General features: G+C 41.6%; 1 protein-coding gene across 4 annotated transcripts in view; it reads right to left on the reverse strand.

Annotated features, from left to right (window-relative positions):
- The window catches only part of PTPRG (protein tyrosine phosphatase receptor type G), a 705,739-nt gene that overhangs the window by 114,073 nt on the left and 566,026 nt on the right, over window positions 1-25,640 (reverse strand). For all 4 annotated transcript variants that reach the window (XM_081072430.1, XM_081072431.1, XM_081072429.1 and 1 more), the window contains exons 7-8: window positions 21,273-21,430; window positions 10,745-10,937 (exon numbers count right to left, since the gene is read on the reverse strand). In XM_081072430.1, the coding sequence (XP_080928556.1) occupies window positions 10,745-10,937; window positions 21,273-21,430 (351 nt within the window). The remainder of the gene's footprint in view (window positions 1-10,744; window positions 10,938-21,272; window positions 21,431-25,640) is intronic.

The following is a 25,640-nucleotide window of genomic DNA, read 5'->3' on the forward strand; positions in this document are numbered from 1 at the left end:
CACACACTCAAAATACAATAGCAGCAGCTAGTGCCTGGGAAGGCAGAGGCGGAAATTCAATTCTCCAGTTCTCCAGGCATGCAGTTCTGACTTTCCCACAGTATGCTATTCCTGACCTCTCCTCCCTCCTTAAAGTCTTTTTGTCTACGTAATATCCCTCTTCCTCTGAGAAAGGCCAAGGGAGGTGTCCATGTCCTGTGCAGGAAAAAGCATTGTTCGCCTCAGTGCTAAGGGAGGTGGCAAAGTTCAGAATGATGCATCTTCCTGGCCCCACTTGACAACAGCTACTTCTTGAACACTGGGTGGAAGGCTGGATTCCACGGACCCAAGGGTCCTTCCCTCTATTTCAACTTTAAGATGCCGTGATTTCCTGCCGAAAGGGCCAAGTAGACCTCTCCCTGTTTCACTGAACACAGTATCCTTTCCATGTGGTATCTCTTAACTTCTACCTTCTCCCACTGCCTTACTCTAATCTCGGTTCCAATTGAGAGTCTGTAGCAGAAACCAGGGTGCAGGTTTAGGGTGGGCAATTGCCCAGAACCCTGGTACCGGAGCTGGGTGTCCTTTGGCTGAGTCTCGTATTTCCCACCACTGAGATAATCTTACAGCCCTGTTTATTATGAAGAAACTCCGCGGTCACTTAGAGTCACTTAGTTGCCCTCAGTGATTTGAGGCTGTTATCTAAACACCATCCAAGATCTAAGATCCCACATATTGTCTCTTAAGTAATCCCCATGGCCATGTCACATGATCATCCAGTGACCTACATTGATGGGGTTAGCCAGGTGTAATTTACATCATCGACTCTACATGATTATGATACAATAGGTCAGGGTGCCCTTATTTGTTTCAGTTTGGTCCTTAAAATGATTTTTCTCTTAGAATTAGGTGTCACTAAGGCTTGGTACCTACTATATTTAGCAGGAGTGTCCTGGTTCTTGCTCAATATTCACCTAGGTAGCTTTGGCACCTACCTCTCTTACTAGTTCTGGTTCCGGGGACCTCAGCATGAGCTCCATTGTTTAGATTCCAACCTTGGTTTGACTCCCAGATGTGGCTCTGCACCAACCAGTCATTTGGTTAGGGATGGTTCCAGGGTCTCCCATAACTGGGAACTGGCTTCAAGCAACTCTTGGGCTTGGTCAAGAGGACCCAAGAGAACAGGTGGCCTGCCACTTGCATGGAGAGACCAGGCTCTGAAAAGGCAGCACCCCGTGGGCAGCACTAGGGAGGGACTGAGAGACCTTGGCCTCTTGGTTGCCTCTGGTATAAGCCCGAGGAGCTTGGGCTTCTGGCTGGCTGGTGAAAACCAACAGTTTTAAATGGTCAGTATACTCTTCTCTGAGAAGATGCCTTTCTTCTGGGAAGCCTTTGCTGGTGCTACTCAGAAGCATAGGAGCCACAGGACGCCATGCACTTGATATATAATACCTGTTAGCATTTAGTGTCAGACAGAGAGAGCACCTTCTCAACACGGGCAGAGAGTTGAAACAGGACAGCCAAGACACTCCGTTGGGTCCAAGTCAGTGCTTTGGAATCATAAAACCAGTCCAGAGAGGGCCCAGGAGTGAAGCCAGCAACCACGACGACCACTAGCTATGCTGAGAAGAGGAAAAGAGGACGTGAGAGGACTCAACACGAGCTCCCAATTCAGTGCCTTTCCAGATGCTCTTTGAATCTCAGGCCTCAGGGGCTGAGGAGGTGAGACTGTTTCTTCTGCTAGGAGAAAGCCGAGGGTTCTCTCCAAGTTCATGTACCTGAAGAAAAACAACTCTAACTAGCGTGTGTGTTTGCGGACTAATCAGCGGGAAGAACGGGGAAGATGAATAGTCTGTCTCCCAGCTATACTCGTCCTGTGGTTCCAAGGAGACGCATGCACACATCTCAGAAGCTCATGCGTCATGGGCTGTGAATGCTGCTTAGCGAGAGAAAGGGGACGTGTGTCGCTCTGGGAAGAAGGATGCTGTTGGCCTTTATTAATTTCCAGATTGTTGTTCACAAGCACCGTGGTGCCCACACAAATAAATGCAATGTCAAGGAAGGTTTTTCTAGAGAGCAAAGAAAAGCTGAAGCCGTAGGAGGGTGGCTAAGTCAGCCTTGAAGATCACACTCGGCCTAACCTGCCTGGAGACAGAGAGGACTGAGTAATTAGGGAATATGTATACTATGAAGACAGTAGACGGCCCTTGGCGTCTGTTCAACATATTAGTTGAACGCTCCCTAGCCATAAAGCAGTTCTTCCTGGGAGCTCCTGCCACTTTCAGTGCCTCCATTCTCTACTTTCAAGTGTGCTAGAGTGGTTGTTCCTGGCGTGGAGAGGAAAGCCCCTGCTCCGTGTTTTTTTTTTTTGAGATGAATACTTCCCTCTGAGTGGCTTGTGGTCAAAGTGAAGGATGGCTTCCCAAATCCTAGTAGCCCCTCTGATTTCAGGTACGGAGAGTGACATGGAGTCCTACTCCTACGCCCATAAGAGCACGCACCCTGGGTTAGATCATAAATGCCCCGACTGTGTCATCTCTTCTGACAAGAATCTTTTCACTGCTGGCCATGTGGCATGTGTGGGTCAGTTTAGTCCGTCCATCCAGCCAGCCAGTGTAGTATTTACTGAGGAACTAACAGTGAACATTGCACTCTGTCTCCAACAAAAAAGAAAAAGAAGACAGCCTTACCGCTCATGGAGCTAATTTGAGAGCTAGACATCAGAAGAAGAAAAAGAAAAAAATCACATGAATGTGCAATTCCAACTGTGCTACAGGAGAAAAATACTGGTGTTTTGACACAAACGGCTGGGCCCAGGCCATCAGGAAACCTCCCTGGGGAAAGGACCCTAGATCCGAGCTACTTAGGCTGAGGAGGGGTCGCTTAGGCACAGAGGTGGGACATCGCACTCTTATGTGCAGAGTACTTTCCATGTTCCAGCCTTTGCAGTATATGTCCCCTCTGCTGTCTCATTTAAAGGGCCACAAGCCAAAGAGGGAGCTGTAATTATTATCTCCATTTCACAGACAAGGAAAGCAAGACTTCGGTTATTCACAAGAGTACAAAAATGTAGTAGTAAATAAATGGTGGACCTGGAATTTGAGTCCAGGTGTGCTTGACTCCAAAAATCTATATTCTTCTTCAGTGCCTTATACTGTCTCATTCATTCATTCAATGAACAATGACTGCACACCTACTATGTCCTGGGTACTGTGTTAGGATCTGTTGATTCAAGGGTGCGTAAGATCCTCAGCCTGGAAGACCCACTGTCCAGATCAAGTGGGTGGACTGGCCTCGCAGGGCCTGACCCTGTGATGGAGGCCTCAGCAGCCTGTGCCAAAAGCACCCAGTATAACCTGGTAAGAGCAAGCCAAGCAAATAAAGACTGATTCCTTCTGAGAAGATAAACCCCATCTTTCCCTTATCCCCATAAGTGTATTTAGTTGTAAAGCTCCTTCCTGTAGAGAAGGAGTAATAAACTGTGTTCTTCAAGTGGCCTGATGACATCTAAAACAGAGACCACACTTGTGGATTCATTGGAAGCTGGCAGTCCCTTTGAAAACAGAAAGAATGCTGTATTTGGATATAAGAGGATCTTGGTTTCTCTCTCAGCTTTATCACTTCCTGGATGAAGGCTCTGGGTGATCACTTGCTCTCTCTGAGTCTCAGACCCTCATCTGTTAAAGGGAAACAACAAGACTGCATTGCTCTCTTTGCACACCCCATCACCCGCCATCCAAACTGTGAGTCAATCTCAGAGGCTCTATTCCAAAATCCATCCCTAAGGATCACTTCTACCTACACCAGGAGCACAGGCATCCAACCACTGGCTTACTGCCTGGAATATTTCCATCCGCCTCCTGCTGCTCTTGCATATTCCACCCTAGGTCCTCGGCAAATATTCTTCACATAACAGTGATGGGTTTAAAACCTGTTCAGATCATTCTATATCCCTGCTTCAGACCCTTCCAAGTCTTCCCACTGCTCTAAGATTACAATCTTTTTTTTTAAAATTAAATTTATTGGGGTGACAATTGTTAGTAAATTTACATAGATTTCAGGTGTACAATTCTGTATTACATCATCTATAAATCCCACTGTGTGTTCACCACCCAGAGTCAGTTCTCCTTCCATCACCATATATTTGATCCCCCCTTATAAGATTACAATCTTAACTCCTTAACAAGAAAAGTCTTTCCCAGACTTCACCCTTGCCCACCTCTCCATGCCTCAGGGCCTCTGCAAATGACCTTTCCTCCAAGTACTTTTCAGGGCTCCCTCCTTATCCCCACTCCTGGTCTTTCCAGGGCACAGATCTCTTCTCCACTGCTTCTACGGTACCACTCTTAGCACGCTACCCAAATTGATCTCTGAAGAACGCTGAAACTCTGTCATTGGTTGACTTGTTTATCTTTCTCCCCACAAAAATGTAAGCTCATGATAAGGAACTCTTCTCCCTTGTTCCAGCCCTTTATCTCTAGTGCCCAGAACTTGTTCATAGTTGATGCTCAACAAATATTTGAAAAATGGAAAGTGAATCCTGACAGAGGTTGTTTTTGAGGATTAAATGAAAGCATACCGAACAGAGGCGGCTAGCATAGCATCTGGTGCACAAAACCCTTCCGTCACCTTTTTAACCATAGGTGCTTCAGGCACAGCTCCTAGAGAGTCAGGGACTGTTTAATGGCAGATGAAGCTGTCTGATAGATGAAAAGAAATTCACTGGCTACAAAATATGAAGCCAATGTACTTAATGCTACACGAAGTGTCTAGGAAATCAACTTTATGCCAACCGCTCAAAGGCAACTTACACCAACTCTTTATATATTTATATAAAATTATAGTAATCATGGGATGTCTGAGCATGTAAAAATGTTTGGCATGACCTTCAAAAGTATGAGGAACCCAGAAATTTGGAGGGTTTAAAACAGCCCTACTTTTTGCCTTCTTTCTTAATCACTCCCAAGGTTAAAAAAGTAATAGCTAAATGATAGTTCTTTTTTAAAGAAGGACGTTAAAAACACTCCATGGGGGCTGCATTAAAAATGTGTTTCCTCTAGTACTTTTCTGAGCTAAAAGTTTCTGGAAGTAACAAGATAACTTTCTGGAAGAGTTTCTGGGAAGAAAGTTGCCTACAAAAGAATTAAGTACTCATATCAGAGCTTACATTAATAAGATAAAATAACTCAAGCTCATTAATCTGGTGAGTAGAAATGATTAAACTGAAAATAGAACAACATTAATGTTTTCTCCAAAAATAGCAGAAAACCAAGATTTCAATGTCAAACTCTCTTAAAAAGCAATCATGGATTTACTTCTTTGTTTGCTAATTTGGGTGGAAAATGTAATGCTCTTTCTCAATGTATGCTGATTTAAAATAGGCTACTTAGTCATTCTCACACAGTGGTATATGTTCTTAAAAACTGCTTTTAACCAAACCAGGAATTGAAAATGTGGCTAAAAAAGGGATCCCTCCATCAGCAGAAGCAAAGACCATTTTCCAAAAAATACAGCACCGGCTTAGGAGACTGGAGGGTACAGGGACAGCCCAGTGTCCTCTCCATTTCCTTTGCTTTCATTACATTATACAGTGTCACTTTAAGCCATCAAATCAAATGATCAGTTCAAGTGGTTTTGATTCCACTGTGATCTGAACAGGTTTCGTTAAATTAATAAACCATATGTTTCATGTTGTTGGAAGGAAAGTTATTTTTCTGTGTTCGCTGCACCAAAAGTCTTCACAATAGACAGCATTCAGCACTTAATCGTCAAATGCTCTTCCATGCCGGGATGTGTTGCAGAATAACTGAAATGACAGCCCATTAAATTCTCAAGTCTGTCCAAGTTATTTACCGACAAAGGGCAGACTGGTGAACTGGATGTCCCCTGAACAATCCACCAAGCCTAAATACTGTTTCCATTTACTGGAACTAAAGCTTTATACTTTTTATGGATGACATCCATTATAAGTCCTTCTTCGGCAACAATACAATATTAAGATGCCATCCCCCCCTTTTTGGTGTCTCACATGGCCACGCATCTCATTCTTGGCACTGAAAGGCTTGATTCTGTTTTCTCTATTCCAGTACATCTAATCATTCTGACAGAGGGCAGGATGGGGGCACATTAACTCAGCTATCCCCCACCGTGCTGCTCTGTGAACACCAGTTAATGATCGCAGCGGGGGGTGGGGGTGGGGGGGGCGCGGCTCGAGGGACGTAGGGTGCTGTATGCAGTCCACCGAGGCCCTGCTTATAACGCTGGTGGAAAAGATGAGCAGGTGTTAAGGTGAAGTGGTAAGTGGTTGATTACCAAGTTACCAAACCTCTAACTGGTCCGTGGGTCTTGGAGTGGAATGGAATAGAACCATCCAACAGACCTTTTCACTGTCACTGCCACCACCATCTTTAAGACAGAAAGTATTTACCTTAAAGCAAACCTAAGACTAAGTTCTATCTTAGTTCAAGCCATCCATTGGAGCAGGGGTCAGTAAACTACGGTTCTCAAGTCAAAGGCAGCCTGTCTCCTATTTTTCGTAAATCTAAGTTTTTTTATTTTTACATCTAGGCATGTATACCGGGGGTGCCAAAAAACTGTATACATGTTTTACGAGACGGTATCAATGTATTGCTTTTTGAAGTTGAATTACAGTAGCAATGTGTAATTGTAGAAGTCAAACATGACTTGTATTCATCTTTTGTTATCGGAATATATGATTACAATTTTAATACAGCTTTTTCCTTTCTTAAAATGTGTTCACATTTTTTGGGCACCCTTTGTATATTATCTATGGCTGCCTGAATGCTACCATGGCAGAGCTAAGAGTTGCAACAGAGGCGATATGACCCACTATCGGGTAATTAAAGAAGGTTACTGATTTCTGTTCTAAGTAATTAATTTATTTTTCTTTCTTCTGTGATAATAGCCCTATGAATGCGTAGCTCCATGCTCAATATCATAGCTCTCCTAGGCCCTGAAAGCTTCCAATCCTGATCAGAGAGAATGCCAATCAGACAGGATCGGTTCTTTCTTTCTTTTTCTTTTTCTTTTTTCTTTTTTTTTTTTTTTTTGCAGAAGACTGAAGAGAAAGGAACACTTCCTGTATCGGCTCTCTATTACTTAGATCTGCAAAGTACATAATCTAAGCCCTCCAGGCTGCGTGAGGATTGCCAGCACCAGTGGCTTTTGGCCTCTACTGCCCTGGAATTACCTGTGTTTTCTCGAGGACAAAAAGGAGGAGCATTTGGTCATGGGGACCATGGGTTCCGTGACATGTGCATTTGAAAACAAACAGGGACATCATTAGTCATCAGGGATGTGCACATCAAAATACAGAGAGACACTACTTCACATCTACCAGGAGAGCTAAAATAAAAAAGATGTATAACTGATGTTGGCGAGGATGTGGAGAAGTCAGAACCCTCCTACACGGCTGATGGGAATACAAACTGGTACAGTTGTTTTGGAAAACAGGTGGTAGTTCTTCAAAACTGTAAACACACAGTTACCACACGACTCAACAATTCTGCTCCAAGGTTTACGTCCAGGAGAACTGAAAACACTATGTTCACACAAAAACTTGAATATGAATGTTCATAGCAGCATTATTCGTAACGGGCAAAAAGTGGAAAAATCTCAAATGTATAGCAACTGATAAATGGATAAACAAAATGTGGTGTATCCATACAATGGTATATTATTTGGTCATAAAATGGAATGAAATTCTGATACATGCTTGAACATGGATGAACCCTGAAAATGTGATGCTAAGTGAAAGAAGCCGGAGATAAAAAGCCATATATTGCATGATTCCGTTTATATGAAATATCCAGAATATGCATGTCCACAAAGATAGAAAACACATTAATGGTTGCCTACAGCTGGGGAGCTGGGGGGCAGGAGAAAGAAGAGGAAGGACAACAGGAGAGCCTGGCTACTAACTGGTATGGAGTTTCTTTTGAGGGCGTGATAAACATGTTTGAAAGTATATGGTAGTGATGACTGCACAATTTTGTGAATACACTAAAAGCCACTGCAGTATAGACTTTAAAAGAAGGAACTTTATGGTATGTGAATTATTTCTCAATAAAACTGTTATTAAAAAAATAAAACAGAAATACAATTCAGCAATGAAAAGGAGTGAGCTACTGAGACGTACAATAATATGGATAAAACTTAAAAGTTCTAACACAGTGAAAGATAAAAATAGATCACAGGTTGCCTGGAGGAGAGGATAGGAGAAAAAAATGGGCTGCAAATGGGCATGAAGGATCTTCCTGGGGTGATGAAAATATTCTAAAACTGGATTGTGGTGATGGTTGTAAAACTATACATTTATTAAAAGTTATTGAATTGTACACTTAAAATAGTTGAATTTTATGGTATGTAAATTATGCCTTAATGCGGTGTAAAAAAATAGGAACTTTCGTACACTGCTGGCGGAAGTGTAAAGTAGTATGTACAAATGATCAGTTTGCGAGACTGTTTAGCGGTGTCTAACCAAATGTACACATGCATGTGTACGCTGGGCTGGAGTCTCTTTACTCCTGGGTGCACAGGCTATATAGAGATGTGTCCAGATGCTCATTAAAAGGCATGTTAAAGAATTTTCACAGGTACCGAAACGTGGAAATAATCCATACATTCATGTATATTGAAATGGATAAGTAAACTCAGGTACAGTCACACAATGAATTTAGCAATAAGAAAGCACAAACTACAACTACCTGAGATAGTGTGGATGACTCAAAACCAGTCGAGAGCAAAAAAAGCAAGATACAAAAAAAGGACATCTTGGGTGATTCTGTTTATATGAAACTACCAGCAGGCAAAGCTAACTCGTAACTCATGGGCATGGTTACCCTTGGGAACAGAAGGTGACTAGACATGGGGAGATGGAGGTGCTCCTGGGAAGCTGATGTCAGCTTCTTGATCTGAGGGTTTGTCAAGTGTGTGTATTCAGTGTGTGAAAATTCCTCAATTTGTGTATATTTTATGTACGTACTTTTCTGTATGTTCTACTCCAATACTGTGTTTAAAAAAAAATAGGACTGCACCTACATGTTTCTGCCTCTAGAAAGATCATAAAACATTTTAATATTCGTACACCTTAGGAGCCAGCAACGGACACTATGATAACTGCAACAAACCTTTAGAATGAAGAACTGACTCCTTATATTTAAGGATGGGTCCAGGGCTCGCTTCAAATTCAGAGAAAGCCCTTTCAGGGGATGCTCTTGCCCACTTTTTGACAATTTAATGCAATGGAAACCATTATCATCACTAACATTCTTGGGGATTAAGGGCCACACATTCTCTTTACAAACTGTATCCTCAGCCTGCTTTTTAGGAAAAGAACTTTCTGTCATAACCTCAGCAATTCTGAACAAGCAGATTGTTAGCTCAGCTGTGAGGTACTTTCCTCACCCTCTATATTCACCTCTCATAAAATAGTCAACTCCTAAGAGCCCCCCTTTTCTCTAGCAAGTTCTCTTGGGAAAAAGCTTCTGAGCTCTGTTGTTTTATTTTTAGTTTGGTTTCAAAAAAATTAGCCCAAGTGAAGTTTTTCTATGACAGCCCTAAGCTATTTTAGAGGTTTGTGTGCCTAACTCTCCCACTGTTACAAGCTGACAAATAATACCTTGGACAGAATGTGAGCCCCAAATTACTTGAATCTCACATGTTCTTTACGGAACCTGGCCAGGCTAACTTCTCCTTATCATCCTCAAACAAAATCACACAGACAGGAAGGAAACAATCATATTCTTAAAATTCCCTTCTTCTTCCTCTAGTTCTTTTTCAGATACATGAATCCGGGAAATGGGCTCACTCTTATCATAAAAGTACAGTTATTTGTTAAGCTCATTGCCCCATTCCTACAAAGGTCACATGACAGTAATCTGGTCCCTTTTACTGGGGTTGGGGGCACTCTTGAAATGAAACCACCCCATATAACTCACTACACTACAAAGAGCACATGTTAGTGTCGTGTTGATAAATGACACAGCTCTTCCCATATTACCCAAGTCCACAATTTTGAAGGAGAGCACTGACTTGGAAAAGATCCATCTCTTCACACTTTAAGAAAATGCCTTCTTATTCCCTTTCCCTTCCAAGTAATAAGGACTTTGATCAGCCTCATTCCTTTAAACGTTTCCCAAGTTCTAAGCCACAATTACGACAAATCACAGAGCTTGAAACGAGGGGTGCCAGGGTAGGATCAGTCTTTCTAGTTTCCTGGGAGAGAAATTCATGTTCACTTCACATGAGAAAGTAGAAATGGAAAAGATTAAGATGCCTGAATTTATGTTTATCAGATATGGGAATTAAACCATTAAATAATAGTTTTAAAAGGCCATGCCAGGTGTGGTTCTTAGTAAGAATGCAGCAGACTAGAGTCTTGGGAGCAAGTCCAAGGTCTTGATGTCTGAGCTCAGAGACAGACACCTGATCTCAACAGGGAAACAGTTGAAAATTAAGACACCCAAGAGCTTTCTTTAGATATGGACGAACTAGTATTAATGTTACAAGGTAAAGAATCAGAGAGGATGACTGACATATTACTAGTCAAAAGGGCAATTCTGAACATATCTGTTTAACTGAAGTTATTCCCACAACTGCTTCTACTTATCCAAACAGTCTCTTTTAGGAGAGAAACATATGCTCTTGACACCGAGTTCTAATTTTTGGCTAGTTTCGAACTCCTTTTAAAGTAATTTATGACAAGGAATCTTCCTCAGGGCAAGGGCACTTAATCCACATATACCTTTAGAGGCTTCCGTCCCCAGTGGGTTTTCTAAGAAGTCTGTCACGTCATGGTTCCAGGCGTCTCGAACGGCGGACTTGGATACCACCCTGTCGTTCAGATCCTGCTGTGGTCGAAAATTATTTCTCAGATACTCCACTGACTTGACGTGATCTTGCTGCTCCGTGGTGAAGATAGAATAAAAAGCCTCGAGCTGAACAGAGAATGAGAGGAAAGAAAAAAAGAACATCAATTAGAAAAGCTACGTGGTCCAAAGCAGGTGGGGGTGTCAAGAACACCAAATGGTAGGAAGTGCCAATGCCAGGTGTGACAAACCTGGCAGGACACAGACTGCCTGCCAGAATCACTACCATGGGGCTTATCTGTCTGAGGTTTCAGTCCTGCAAACTAAACAGGAAAACACCTCACTTGAGGGTGTTAAGAATTCTTTTAGTTTGAGTCTCAGACAGAGTCCAGTCTTTCCTCAGTGCCCCCTCCACCCACTTCCCGCAAGACCTTTACTTTACTACTATGGGAAGGAACACAGAGTTATGGTGAAAATAGATTCTGGAGCCACAGACTGCTTGGGTGTAATTCTAGCTCCATGGTTCAACCACTCTGTGACCGTGAGAAAGTTGCTTAACTTCTCTGAGCCTCGAAATTTCCTCAATGCAATGCGATCATTTCAATAGCATCTTTGTGTCAGCATTTAATGAGATAATCCATGTGCAATGCTTAAAAAACAATTCATAAGAGCTCAATAAATATTAGTGATTTAAGTCCTACTAAGTATCTTCTTACATACTAGGGATCCAGTTCAGCAAAGTTGCTAAAAGCATAGCTTGCAAGTTAAACGGCCCAAGGTCAATATTTACCAGATGGGTAATCACAGTCAAACTACTCAAGCTTTCTATAATTAAAGTTTCCTCATCTGTGGTGCATTTAATACTGGTACCAATCTTATCAGGATGTAGGAAAGTTTAAAATTGATATAAATCACTTAGTATCTAGTAGGTCCTCAGCAAAGATTAGCGGCTATCATTATTATTAAAACACATTTTCCACAAGGCTGCTGACCAAACTTTCATGGAAAAGCAAAGAAAAAAAATTCAGAATGCCAGGGTCATATTTTTATTATCAAAAAGGATTCCCCTTGGCCCACAACATCCTGATCATGAAACACAGTTCATTCTATTATATGATAGAAGAGGAAAGGAGTGGGGGCTGGGTGGCAGAGGTTTGTTCTATATAACATAATTATTGTTCCATATAACATAAGAATAACAAAATTATTCTTGTTCCCAAAGAAATAGACCATAATCTAAAATTCCCAGCCACCAAAAATACTAACTCCTTGATGTGGGGTAAGAAAATGGAATGAAGTAGCGAGAAGCTGAATGAACTCTTTGTGGCCCATCTGGAGTCTCGAACGCCCAATCAGAAGACTACTGCAGGAGAGAACGACAAGGTGGAAAGAAAGGTGGTAGAGATGCTTCCCAGCAGGCACCGAGAGGCCGCCCTAGGCTGCAGGACCAGAAGGGGCTAACACCACTGAAGGAAAGAAACAAGAGAATTACTAGCTGGGTAATTCTAGGTAAGTCTAGATGGTCATTTTGAAGCCTGGAACTAACCTTAGTGTTTTTCAAACAGCCTCAGAGAATAAGGCAGAAAATGACCTGTTTCCAGTCCTGAAACTCCCTCTTTTTTTTTGCGTTAGAAAGCAATGAATACATAAATAAAATACACAGTGATTAATTCAGCCAAGAAAAATCATTTAAGTATATGGATTCACCTATCAATCCACCTGCTCTCCAATTTTCCGGCACATGTAAAGTGATAGTAAATTATGAAATTTTTTCTAATTGTTCCTCAAGATAGAACTAGACGGTCTCTCAACCAGCCTTTTGAAACCAAAAGTAGCCTGTGTTACTCTAATTCTCTACTATTCACATAACTTTTCTTCTAACAACGCATATTGTTGCTATTCAGAATGTGCCCTTTATCTTTCTTCCTTCTGACGTTCCTTCTATATAGTGAAGGGAGAAAGGCAATAAAAGCAGAAAACATTGCTAAAATTGGATGGTTTACTCTGTCTAAATGTGACCCATTCAAGTGAAGGTAATTGGAGGTGGTGAAAAGAAAAATCACCTCAACTTAGCACGGTATACTCAATTGATACGACTACCAAAATCCAAACTGAATTCATCCAACAATGAGAGAAGTTTTCTGATTTTCTTAGAGAAAATAACTTCTTAAAATTACATGAAAGGACACTCTGGAGACAGTCTAAGGAAAGACCAACCAAAATGATTAAAGGGATGGAGAATAAATCCTGTGTGCAAAGGTTAAAGGAAGTGGAATTGTTTAGCCTGAAGAATAGGCGAGTAAGGAGTAATTTGATTAAAGGCTCTTGCAAGTGGAAGATGCTGACCAGCTCTTCTCCATGTCCAGAGAGGGCCAAATAAGAAGACACTGGTTTAAATTAAAGCCTTAGAGACGTGAGTTGAATAGAGGGAGGAATACCTTAACTTTCTGCGTGATTTTCTTTTTTTTTTTTTAAATGGACTGGGCTGCCATACATAGCAAGTTACATTCGAGATTTTTCTGGAAGAGATAGCCTTCTGTAGTGAAATAGTTTAATATCTGAGATGCCAGGAAAGGATGGCCTGGGACACTGTCTCAGAAATACGACTCTAAGGTTTGTTTATTTTCTAGAATACTTGCTTCTTTCACAAGACAGCATTTAAGTCTAAAGTTTATTTCTGATGCCTCTGGAAAGAATTAGTCATACAACTGTAAAAACAGGCAGGTTCTCAATTTAATGCAAAAATGCTTTCACTTAAATTGCTCTTACAGCTTAATGACAGGCTATGGCTTAAAAGCCCGGCCGCTTCCTTGTCATTAACTTGCCAAAGATTTCGAAGGAAGGATCAGATAGTTCTGAAAGTGAACTAATGACCTGAACGATATTATATTGTCAACTGGATCATACCTTTGCTTGACAGTCACATAAAAGAGGAAAAGCAGGACAAGCTTAGCAGACTCATCAACTGTCCTTCGGTAGGTTGGCAGCATTCACTACAACCCTGTCATTCCTCTAAATAGAATGAAAATTGCCAGTGGCCTCTCCTGTTGGTAAGTGGCATGCTTGGCTATTGAGTGGAAACTTCCATGATCCCTGGATTGGCCAGGGGAGTCTTTTCACTTTTGGCAGGTGAACAGTGATGATCTAGGCCAGAAATCTACTGAAATAGTAGATCCCCGCTTATCAGTAGTTTTGCTTTTTGTAGTTTTAGTTACCTGTGGTCAAATGCAGTCTGAAAACACTCAATAAAAAATTCCACAAGTAAACAATTCGTAAGTGTTTAATTGAACAACATTCTGAGTAGCGGGATGAAACCTTGTGCCATCCTGCGCTGTCCCACCTGGAATGTCCATCAATCATCCTTTTGTCCAGTGTCTCCACACTGTTTGGGCTCCCTACTCGTTAGTCACTTAGCAGCTGTCTCAGTTATCCCATCGACTGTCTCGGCATTGCAGTAGTTGTGTTCAAATCACCTTTATTTTACTTAAGAATGGCCCCAAAGCACATGAGTCGTGATGATGGCAATTCGGACATGCCCAAGAGAAGCCATAAAGTGCTTCCTTTAAGTGAAAAGGTACACATGTATAGGAAAAAACATAGTATATCTAGGGTTTGGTGCTTTCTGTGGTTTCAGGCATCCACTTTGGGTCTTGGAACAGATGCCCCACAGGTAAGGGGAGACGACTGCATACCTTTACACAGATAATTGAGGTTGTCCCTTGATCCTTACCCGTGCCATGTAACTACACTCGCTAAAGGTGAAACTGACCACCATCTGGGCCTTCACTTTTTTTATTTCAAAGGATGTCATTTACAGAAACCACAATGAAAAGGTGCCTCCTAAAGCTGTGCAACATGGCAGCCCCACATTATGCTGGAGCCGTAGAACACACTGTACACAGTTGTGCTTCTCTGGGCATCTGACCAGCTTAATCTGTTCGATTCTTCTAGATCTGGTTAACAGCTACACCGTGATCCTTTTAAACTGTACATAAGGTTATGTCATGCCTCCATTCGATACCTTTCAACTATCTCCCATTCTCACTGTGGGGCACTAATGATTTGGCCTGTGCCTAATTCTCCAACCTCCAAACCTTACTCTTGCTACCTAGGCTCCAAATCCAGTTTTTAATCCCTGCTTGCTAAATACGTGACCGTGGTCAAAGTATTCAATGTTTCTGACCTTTAGTTTCCTGACTTGTACAATGGAGATAACATCTTTACCTATCTCATGTGGTTTTTGTTACTATTAAATGAGTTACTACACATAATGTGTTTGGCATAATTCCTGGCACTCAGTAGCTACTCAGCATTATTATCATTATTATTACTATTATTATTATTTTATGAGGAATGTGGTAACCATAATTGTACTCTAAGCTTCCAACAACTATAAGATGCTCTATCTGCTTCTCCCTTCTCTTTCTCCTCATAATGTGTATTTATCAAACCCATTATGTGCCATGTACTTTGTTATGCACTTTAAAAACATTATTTTGGTTTCTAACTTACATTTAGCTTAAAATAACATTAAAGTAACATTAATAACATGTCATTCACACTAGCAGCTACTATTTACTGAGTGTTTATTCCATGCAAAGCATTGTACTAGCTCAAGGTGTTACGTGCTTTCTCTTAGTCCTCACAGAAATCCCATAAGGTTGATGGTATTAGGATATCATTATTATGATTTCTGACTGATTAGAAAACTGGGCTGAGCGATCTTAAATAATGTCCCAAGATCACATAGGAACCAAGAGGTGAAGTGAAGATTAGAAATCTAAGTCTGTGCGACTCTCTTTTTCAGGCTCAGTTGCTTCATGCCAAATACATACCAGGCCTGCAGCATTATTCACTGGAAGAGTGGTACTGTAGTGGAGAAACTGAACATGGGGATAGTAGAAGTCCCCAAACAATTCCTTTTAGCTAATCCCAAAAGACCGTTCATACAGGGCACCTATTATCGGCACCATGAATCTATTTGCACTGTCTGCACTCTGGAAAAAAAAGGCCTATGGACCAACACAGAAAGAACTGGGAACTGGGAACAAGATGGTCGGCATAAAGAGAAAATGCTATCTACCTCACAAAGCCTGCACTTTTAAAAATTTACCTTATTCCTTTCCAGAAGCAGGTAATAAACATATTTGAATTTATCTTTATTTTAATATGTAATAACTAATGAAGTCTTTATCATTAGTAAAAATAAATGAAAGTTTTTATTTCTATAATATTAAATTGACTTTTTAACTTTTGAAGTCCACATGTAAAACATTTTTCTTTTATCCCTGCTTGGGGAGTTGTAATTGCATTTTTAACTGGTGCTGTTTCAAGAACAATTTTAACCTTGAATTGCAAATGTGTTAGCTGGAAGTGTATATAAATCATTTCAACTTAGTTTTTATTATAAAAATATTACAAAGAATAATTAGTTTTTAATCTGTTGGCTCAAATCAAAGGAAAGCTGAAATCTATTCAGGCCATTCCTGTGCAGTAAGAGCTCTCGTCCACAGGACGTAGGGAGAGGACCACTGTGGCTGAAGGGGGAAAATGAAAGAAAATCAAAAGTAATATTGTTATGAACCATTAAAAGGGCGATGTGCACGGTATTTTATGGGATGGGTATATAATGGCAATTAAACAATGCCAGAGTCTGTTATAAGCATAGTAAGAAACTCCAGGGTAAGCATCAGGAACTGAAATATCACACCTAAGGTCAAGGAGACACTTTAGCTTCACTGTACATTTAAGAGGTGACAGGGTAGTACTGTTTTGTTGCCTCATTATTAAACATGATAACAATGGTGTAATATTAAATTCTCAATAGCCTGGGGCATCTAAAGTTTTACTTATTGGAACATGGCTGCAAAAATAAAGCCCAAGAATAACAAGCTAACTACAGGGCCATGTCCCCACCTTGTAGCTGCAGACATCTTTTCATGAAGGCAATTATAGAAAGGCTTTCTACAGAAAGGAAAAGGATTTAATCATAATTAACAAAGAAAGCTATCTGGTATGGATTAATAATGACACCTTCATCCCACCATTGAGACAAACTTCATTCACATGCACTGCACATTATGTAGTTAGAATACACACTTTCTGAATTAAGTAATTAATCAGTAGTTGTGGTCCTGAGAGAAACACGGGAGTTGCCACAGCCAGCAGTCATATGTAGCTCTTCCACCAGAAATGTGGCTAGTCCTACACATTGAAATAATAATAATCTGGAAAAGTTGGGCTCAATAAAATACAGGAATATTAATTTCACATGTTTCTCTTTACATTTTCATTGTGGTTACTAGTAAATTTTAAATGATGTATGCGACATTTGCTTTATTTATACTGGAGAGTGCTGCCCTCCAGCCTTGGTGATCATTTAATAACAGCAACAAAAAGCCCGCCCAGTGTCTCCTGAGCACTTCCTGCGGTGCCAGGCACTAGTCCAGGCATTCTACACACATTCTATCATTTAATCTTTGTGAGGACTCCATCAAGTAGGTATTTTCATCATCTCCATTTTACAGATGAAAACCAAAGCAAGAGTAGCAGAGTAGTTGAGTAATCTGGCTGAAGAATGGAGCCAGGAATGGAATGCAGGCTCCAAATGGAACATGGTCTTAAGTCAAAAGAGCTGCTCTCCTCTTTACTAGAGAGATAACATTGGTTAAAAAAAAAAAAAAAATCATGCAAATAAACCTTTCCTATCCACTCTGGCTTACTGTTAGGGGAAAGGAAAAAAAAAAACACAACATCCAAAAGCAAACAGACTAGACATGTTCAGACATTTACTGCCTTTTTGATTGAGTCCCCAAGAAGCACTGAAATAAAATTCATGCTAAGGGAAATTATAGGCAGTGTCATATTTTAAACTACAGGAAGCAAACAGTCCTGGAAAGGGGAGTTTGGGATAGTCTCCAATGGCCAAAGCACCACCATTTGAGAGCCACTGCTCTAGGATAAAACACATCCTAGTACATTGGACTCAAGATGGTCGTGTTCTCCGACTGGTCATGAACAGAGCAGGCATCTGTCTCAACATGGCAGTCCTGCTCCGTTAACGTCCTACACCAGGATGGAGAGTACTGCCATTTTGTTTGGGTGACAAAGTCACGGCACGATTTTTGCCTGATATTAACAGTAGATGTTTAATGGAGCCACAGAAGCTCTCCTGACTGCTGGCCAACCAAGCCGACATGTGATTTCATTAGCAACACCGTATTTAGCTCTAGATTATCACACAAGCCAGAGTCAAGAGTTCACGGGCTACAGGGCTGGTTTGAATGTCCACGTAGACTCCCCAAGAGAATAAAAGAGAAAAAAGTAGTTGCTCATATTTACTCTGTAAGGCTACAAAGAAATCCACCTCACACAAGTCCACGGTTTGCGCTCAGCATTTATTTTATGGTGAACATGCCTTCATTTCATGCCTATAGGCACCCACACTGTGTAAGAGAGAAGAGGCGACTGAGCCTTTGAAGAAAGAGAAGGATGAGGGGCCAGGGATATTTTCTTTCTGATAGAAGCAGACATGAAATTCTGTCTGCTTGGCTCTTCTGAATTGGCTATTCGCCTTTCTGAAATGAACATGCTGTGCTAACTTCAGAAAGAATGTTGGCAAGGTCAGGGTGAGAAGGTCTGATGCGATAATACTTGGATGGCTAAAGCTTTCCTTTCTGAGGGCTGACACAGCTGTGACCTCCATGCAGCTAGTGAGCAAGAATTCAGTTTGGCCACATAAAAATGAGTTGTTTTCCTCCTTTGGGAAACAGACAGGGATAGATGAAGCTGTGCTTGATAAAAGTAAAGTATTATCTTAAGACGGTTTATAGTAAAGGAACTGGGAAGCCAATGTGATCGATTTCTTCACTATTTCCTTGAAACAATAATTAATACCTACAGAGAAGTCATATGCTGAAAGTCAGAGAGAAAAACTCTTCCATCATTTCTTCTCTTTGAGCATATAGGTGGCAGGAAGTGGAAGAGTAAACAGATATTAACAAAAAAAGGCCCACTTACTAAATGTCAAATGCTTCTAATTGACAAACACTTGACAAGACATCCAAGCCTAAACCTCTGCCTTTTGTTTGGACCCACTAAATATCTGAAGCTGAAATAAAATCTAGTATGTGTGAATGGACCTTATTTCTCCCCAACTTAACTACCACTCTATCTATGTGCCCTTCACAGGGCCAAACTTGTATTTCTTAACTATGTTATTCCCAGCCCTTCTATCTCTGAAGACAAAAGCATTTATCTTAATTGACAAGGATTCCTTTTCAATGCCCCTTCCCCAACCCTGAGGCTGTAAGTCTATGGATTGTAATTTTATTTTATTTAACGAAAACAATGCTGGCTTCACCATTAGGAAGAAAACTTGTTTCATATTTCATTATCTCCTTAAGGCTGGCAGATCCTGTTCAGAAACCAAACTGCTCATCCTTTCTTCATAAGAGGGGAATTAAAAGAAAAAAAATCTGGAAGTAAAATGTCTGCCAACAACAGTGAGGCCAAATAATCAATTCTGCCTGGCCCTATACCATCTAACCGCTTTAGTGGGATAGGATATAGTATCTCTTCTACACACAGCTCCTTCTGAACAGCCTGCTCCATTTACCCCTGATGTCTCAGGATGCTACCTGGCAACTCTGCTGATTTATTCGAACTGGACCCACGAGGACCCAGGGCCAGCCAATTCACTGGTTGGCCCATGTCTACTTGATCTAACTTCTTGAACACTAACTATGACATAAGACCCACATTGTTGTCAACTGGTAACTGGTCCTAGAGCTGAAAGGCCAATTGGTATAAGAGTAATCATATTGGGGCATACAACCAAAACAAGCCACCACAACAAAACCTACATACAGGGGGAGAGAAGGGACCAGAATTTTGCAAAGGTACAGAATAATAAAGCCACGGCAGAAAATCCAAGATTTAAGAGCCCGTGTGGCCCTCGAAAGAGAGCCATATATGCATACGCCTCACTTTCTAGTGACATTCCTGGTCACGATGGCTTCATCTCAGGGTGCCCCTACTATTGTTTCTTGAAGATACTCCTTCTATTTGAGCTGCCTTATACAGGTTTCTGTTTCTTATCTCCAAAACAGACCTGACCAGGACACTATCCAATGCTGTTTCTCCCTGCTCACTGTTCTGTATTCTTTGGCCTTGTTAGGAACATCTTTGGACCATTCCGCAGGCCAGCGGGTTCATAACCTTGTGGACCGTGTCTTCAGTCCTATTTCTGTTATTATCACATCATTCCAAAATCTCCCCCTTTCCGTACAACATCTCTAGCCCTGGCTGTCAAAGATTTCTATGAATGGCCCTGATAGGAGGAAACTTCCATTTTTATACATTACTGGTCAATGGCTCAAATTCCCTTTTTACAAATCCCACCCACTGTTCCTGGTTCTATTTTCTGGAATTATGGAGAAGAAATCTACGGCTACCTCAGTGCATTCTGCACTTTTGACAACTAACATACCCCTCTAAGAATTGCCCCCTTCCATCTATTATCCCTGAGGCGATTTCAAGGCTCCTCACCCCCCTAGTGGCTTCCTTCCTCTGACACTGGCCCCCGCCTCTTGTCTATTTCATCACTTCTTACGAGTGAACTGCTCAGCCTAAATTCACCTTCCTATGAAAACTGCCCAGGGCATACTCAGAGAGGAGCAGTTCAGTACAGTGGTTAGCAATGTGGGTTTTAGAATCAGACAAACTTGATTTCGGCTTTGACATTCGTGAACCACGACTCCTTGGCATGTTGTCCGATCTTTCCATGCCACAATATACTTATGTGTCCAATCTCAGTGTAATACCCATCTCTCCATGTTGTTTTGTACGTAAATGGACTGTGTATAAACTGCTTAGCAAAGTGACCGGCACACAGAAAGAGCTCAGTCAAGGGTGCTTTTTCTTTTATTTCTTCAGGTATACAAATCTCTTTTCTCAACTTTGGGTAGATTTAGTGGTCCAGAGCTTGGTCTTTGTGATCAGACACCATGGTGTGGTAATCGGTTGTGTGACCTTGGGCAAGTCACTACACTTTTGTGTCTCTCCTGCATGAAGTGGTGGTGCAAATAGTAGTTACGTCATAACACCATTGTTCATAAGGATGAAATGTGTTAACACATGTCAGGAGCTTAGCAGAGTTCTTGGAACAAGATATCATCATCATCTAGGAAAGCTGTTATCCCCTCAAAATTGAGTATTTCCACAAAACCTGATTTCATGCCTGTAGTTTTCATCAGCTAGTTAATTTCTAGCCAAAAAACCGTGTTTTCTATTTTATAATTCTTGGGTTCAAAAACATGCCTGTTGGAAACAATGAAGGAAATCAATGAGAAGTAGAGGATCCAAAAATAAAACATTCTAACTGGTGTATTCCAGCAATGTTAGATAAGTAAGTCAACACAACGCAAGTCAGCACAGAAGCCCCATGTGGGGCTCAATATGTACCTGATGGTAAGAGATGGGGAGTGGCTTCCGGAAGACGATCCACTCCACAATTTCACTACACGGTGGGGTGGTCAGAGAACCTGTGTACCGGTAATAGCTGCCCAGGGATGCAGGCAGGAGGTCCCGGAGGACGAAAGGATCCAGAAAGGTCTCCTTCTCTGTTTGGGGGAAGAGGCAAAAGAAAAGCACAATGGTAAGTCGTACCGTGCTGCAGACACACAGGCAAAAACCCTCTGCATGCTGGTGCCACATCACAAGCCTTATGTTTGTTTACATCCTTAGAAGCACTAGCATTTGGTGGTGGGAGAGCCACAGAAAACAGAGCCGTGTTTTCCAGGGTGTGTTCTGAGGCACCAATATTGCACTGTATTTCATGAAAAACAGGTTCTATGATGAGCAACACTGGGCAACAATGCGGTCCCTCCCTCATCCTCCAGGAAATGGATAAAACACTAGCATACTAGAGACTCTGAGCAGTCTTATGGAAAAGGCCTGAGCTTGATTTTATTTAACCCAAGCCCTTCACCATCTCTTCTTTCACCACAGAACACTTCTCTATCTAATACGTATGAAGCAATAATCAGTGGAACAAACTCTGGGACACCCAGGAGAGAGCCAGCGTGAAACGAAAACTGTAAGCCCAGGGTAAAGTGCAGCTCCAAAGCTGGTTACGGCTCATGATGATTTCCCCAAGGTCTATGGAAATCAACGTGAAATCTAACCAAGGAACAACCCTGAACTTACAAAACGGTGGCCCTGAGAATAGGCTTCTTCTTTTTACAAAAGTGGAGAGGGTCTTTTCCGAAGGAGAGGTAATGACATTTAAGCTGAGACCCAACAATTATACCTCACAATAAATCTATGAAGAAAACAGGGTACAGAAAGGGTTAGTACCTGCCCAAGGTCACAACTCCTAAATAGCAAAGCCGGCATATGAACCCAGGTATGGTGACCCCAGAGCTTGCAGGGTCTCACTCAGCTAAAGAACGAGCTGAAGTGAACTATGTGAATATTGAAGGGTAGGGGCAAAAGAAGAAGAGTATTTTAGGCCTTCAGAACTGCATGTGCAAAGGTGCTGAGGCAAGAAGAAATAACAACACAACAGAGATTAGGACTCTGTGTTATAATTCTCCCAGTCAGGCTCAGGAGATCATCCAGCTTCTTTCACAAATCAAAGAAGGTTCTAGTATCTACCTGAGTCCCCAAAGGTCTAGCCCTGAATTTAAGGCTGGGATTCCTTCCTCATCCCTTTTAGGCTATTATAGTCCTGCTAATGGCTAGCCTTATTCCTTAAATGGCCTTCATAGGGGGCTGGGGGTGGAGAACCAGCACATGCCTGGGGCACGTTAGCGATCCAGGTTGCTTCATGGACACACCTGTGCCTACAGGAATATTGTTTCCAAGACTCACACCTCCTCCTTTTTCTTTCAAGCAGAACAAAGGGTAGTTATTGGGGTGAATGTGTATCCCTAATTTAAAAGGTCTATGTCATGGAATAATGTAAAACCCCCAACAGAAATCACTTAGAATAGTTAAAATTTCCTTTTAGTAAAAGATTAGTTGAACAAAACTTAACATTTATTTAGCTTTTACTGCATGTCAGGCACTATTCTGAGTATTTACATGTTGCAAATATTTAAACAGCACTTACTGTATGTGCCAAGCCAAGTCCTGAGAGCTTTATAAAGATTAATTTAACACTTAAAATAGTCTTGTAACGTTGGTCCTATTATTACCACCAATTGACAGAGCTGGAATGCAAAACCAGGGAAGTGAGTTTAGAATCCAGGCTTTCATTATTATTAAACCATCATTATGCTCTCACTTCATAACCTTATGAAGTACATCACTGCAATACTCCAATTTCACATCTGTGGAAATCAAGGCAGAGAGAGGTAAAATAACTAACTAAGCTCAAGGTCACTACTGAACAGTGAAATAGCAGCAATTATTCATGAGCCTCAAAAACCATGGCTAATTCTTACATAGGTTTTTCAATTCATTTCTTAAAAGGAAAAATTAAATATTAACAATGAATGCAAAAGTCTTCAAATCATAGGGTTTTACAATCAAAATGACAAAAGTGGTTCCTGTTGGACAAAAGGCTGGAAATAATGGAATTGTCCCTGCTCCCACTGGCAAGTCTGGACTTTAATTTAAGCCTGGTTTCCAGCCGCCTAATCATAGGGGGAATATCTGTGAGTGTGCTTGGCTGGGAGAAGGAACTTGTATTTTGGCCTTTGCTTGCACTACCTGGGTTGTGTAAATAGCCAACACAAGGCTGGAAGCAATCGAGGGTGCACAGGGCTTGGCATCACAAACCAGGAAACCACCACCTTCATTTCTCCCTCATGTTGTAGGTGAACTCGGCGTCGCACCGCAGCCTACAACCTGCCTTAGGATCAGGGGCTCCAGACTGAATGAAAGTTTTTCCTTAGGGGCCTGACCCAATACTGGGGTCACAGTTAAGAATGCTGTAGGCAGAAGGAAGAGACAAAGCAATCACTCTAAGCCTTGAGGAGGCAAAGCCCACATGCAGTACCAACTCGAGGAAAAGGCCGGGGCTTTAAAGAACATAAAAGATAAGCAGAAACACCCGTGCTACCAATCTGAGACCAGATTTCAAAATGGAACATGGCTTCAGCAGGATCAGGACTCTTAAGTTCTATGGCCTCGTGAATTCGGCAGGGACTCGTGGAAACTGCAGGCATGATCACTGCTACAAATGCAGAGGGCTTCTCTGTCCGTGACAAGGGCTTCTGAGGCAGGTTCTGGCTTTAACTGACTAGATGGATGGTGGGGCGGGCAGACCTGGTGAGGGGGACAGAGAAGGTGGCTTCCCTGCTTGTTCATTCTACCACCGCCATTGGATCTAGGGCTCTGAGACCTGGAAGGTCCTGAGACAGCCCTAGTTCAGAGGCCTCAAGTGAAAGAACCCTTTCTTCAAACAAAAATCTTCCATAGGAGCTGGGCAACTCAAACAGCTGAATGTGCAGGCACCATGAAGGAAGCTGAGCTGGGAATCCAGGGACAGTGAAAACCACCGCTTGAGTTCAATTCTTTAATTTTACGGCTGAGGAAATGGAAGACCAGGTTGAAGTAATGGAGCCAAGGAGAAGACTACAGACACTTGGATAGGGTTCTTTCTTCACGGAAATGCCCTCGGATCTGGAGCAGTAAGCCTGGAGGCAGGAAAGAATCACCTAGTGCTGAAAACCCAAATCGAAATTCTGCCCTCTCCTCATCACCTCTTTTCTCCATCGCTACAGGGATTGGTGAAGGGAACAGTTACTCAGTCCGCTGGTTCAAATCCCGACTCCTCGACCTGTGAGCTGTGTGATCTCAGTTTCTAAACCCTCGCAGGTTGTTGTGAAGATTAAATGAATCAGGACAAGAAAGGGGTTCAGAAAGAGCTTGGAACATAGTAAACATCTCAGAAACAATAAATGTTATTCTAATTATTCCTTTTGTTATCACTGTTATTATTATTCCTCTAAACTACCAAGGCCCAGCCATGTACATCTTACATAACCATGTATTTCTTTTAAGTGTTTGTGTGTGTGTCTTTTTTTTTCCAACTGGATTACTAGTGCTGTAAAGGCACATCATGTCTGACATTTTCTTCATGAACCTGAGCAGTACAGATGAGAATTTTTGAGTTCTTTGCCAAAGATCTAGCATGGTTTGGGAACCAACTGACATTTAACAGCTGTGTGACCTTAGGGAAAGGTCTTAACCTCGTTGAGGTATTTCCCTTATCTGTAAAATGGGAATGTTAAGAATGTTTACTCCTCAGGGTTGCTGTGACAATTAAGCAAGCTAATAAAGGTAAGGGGCTTAGTTAGCACAGTACCTTGTAAACCCTGATTTATCAAGGCCAGCACTTGGTTCAGAGCAGGCTGGCTCACATTGTGTTTGAAATCAGGGATTAGCAAATATTTTCTGTGAAGCGCCAGGTAATAAATATTTTGGGTTTTGTAGGCCAAGAGGCAAAATTGAAGATGTTATATAAGTTTCCACAACCTTATTAACATCATTCAAATGCTAATAATAACTGAGGACAATTTTTAAAATATAGGTCTTCTATAATAAGAACGGAATTCTTTTTGGGAGAAATTGCCATTTCACTTAATTAGGGTTCAAATGTAAGAGCCATTCTTAGCTTAGGGGCCATACAAAAATAGGCAGTAGAATTGATTTGGCCCGCAGGCCACATTTTACCTCCCCTATTTTAAGCCAAGTGTTGGGGGTTGGGGACTGTTAGAAAGTCACCTTGATATTCATAGCCAGAAATGGAGGGGACGGTGCGGGGCCGCTGGTGCATGCTACAGATTCAGGTGCCTCCATCACTAATGATGATTTCTTTTG

Source organism: Rhinolophus hipposideros (assembly GCF_964194185.1).
Source record: "Rhinolophus hipposideros genome assembly, chromosome: 14".
NCBI classification, from domain to species: domain Eukaryota; kingdom Metazoa; phylum Chordata; class Mammalia; order Chiroptera; family Rhinolophidae; genus Rhinolophus; species Rhinolophus hipposideros.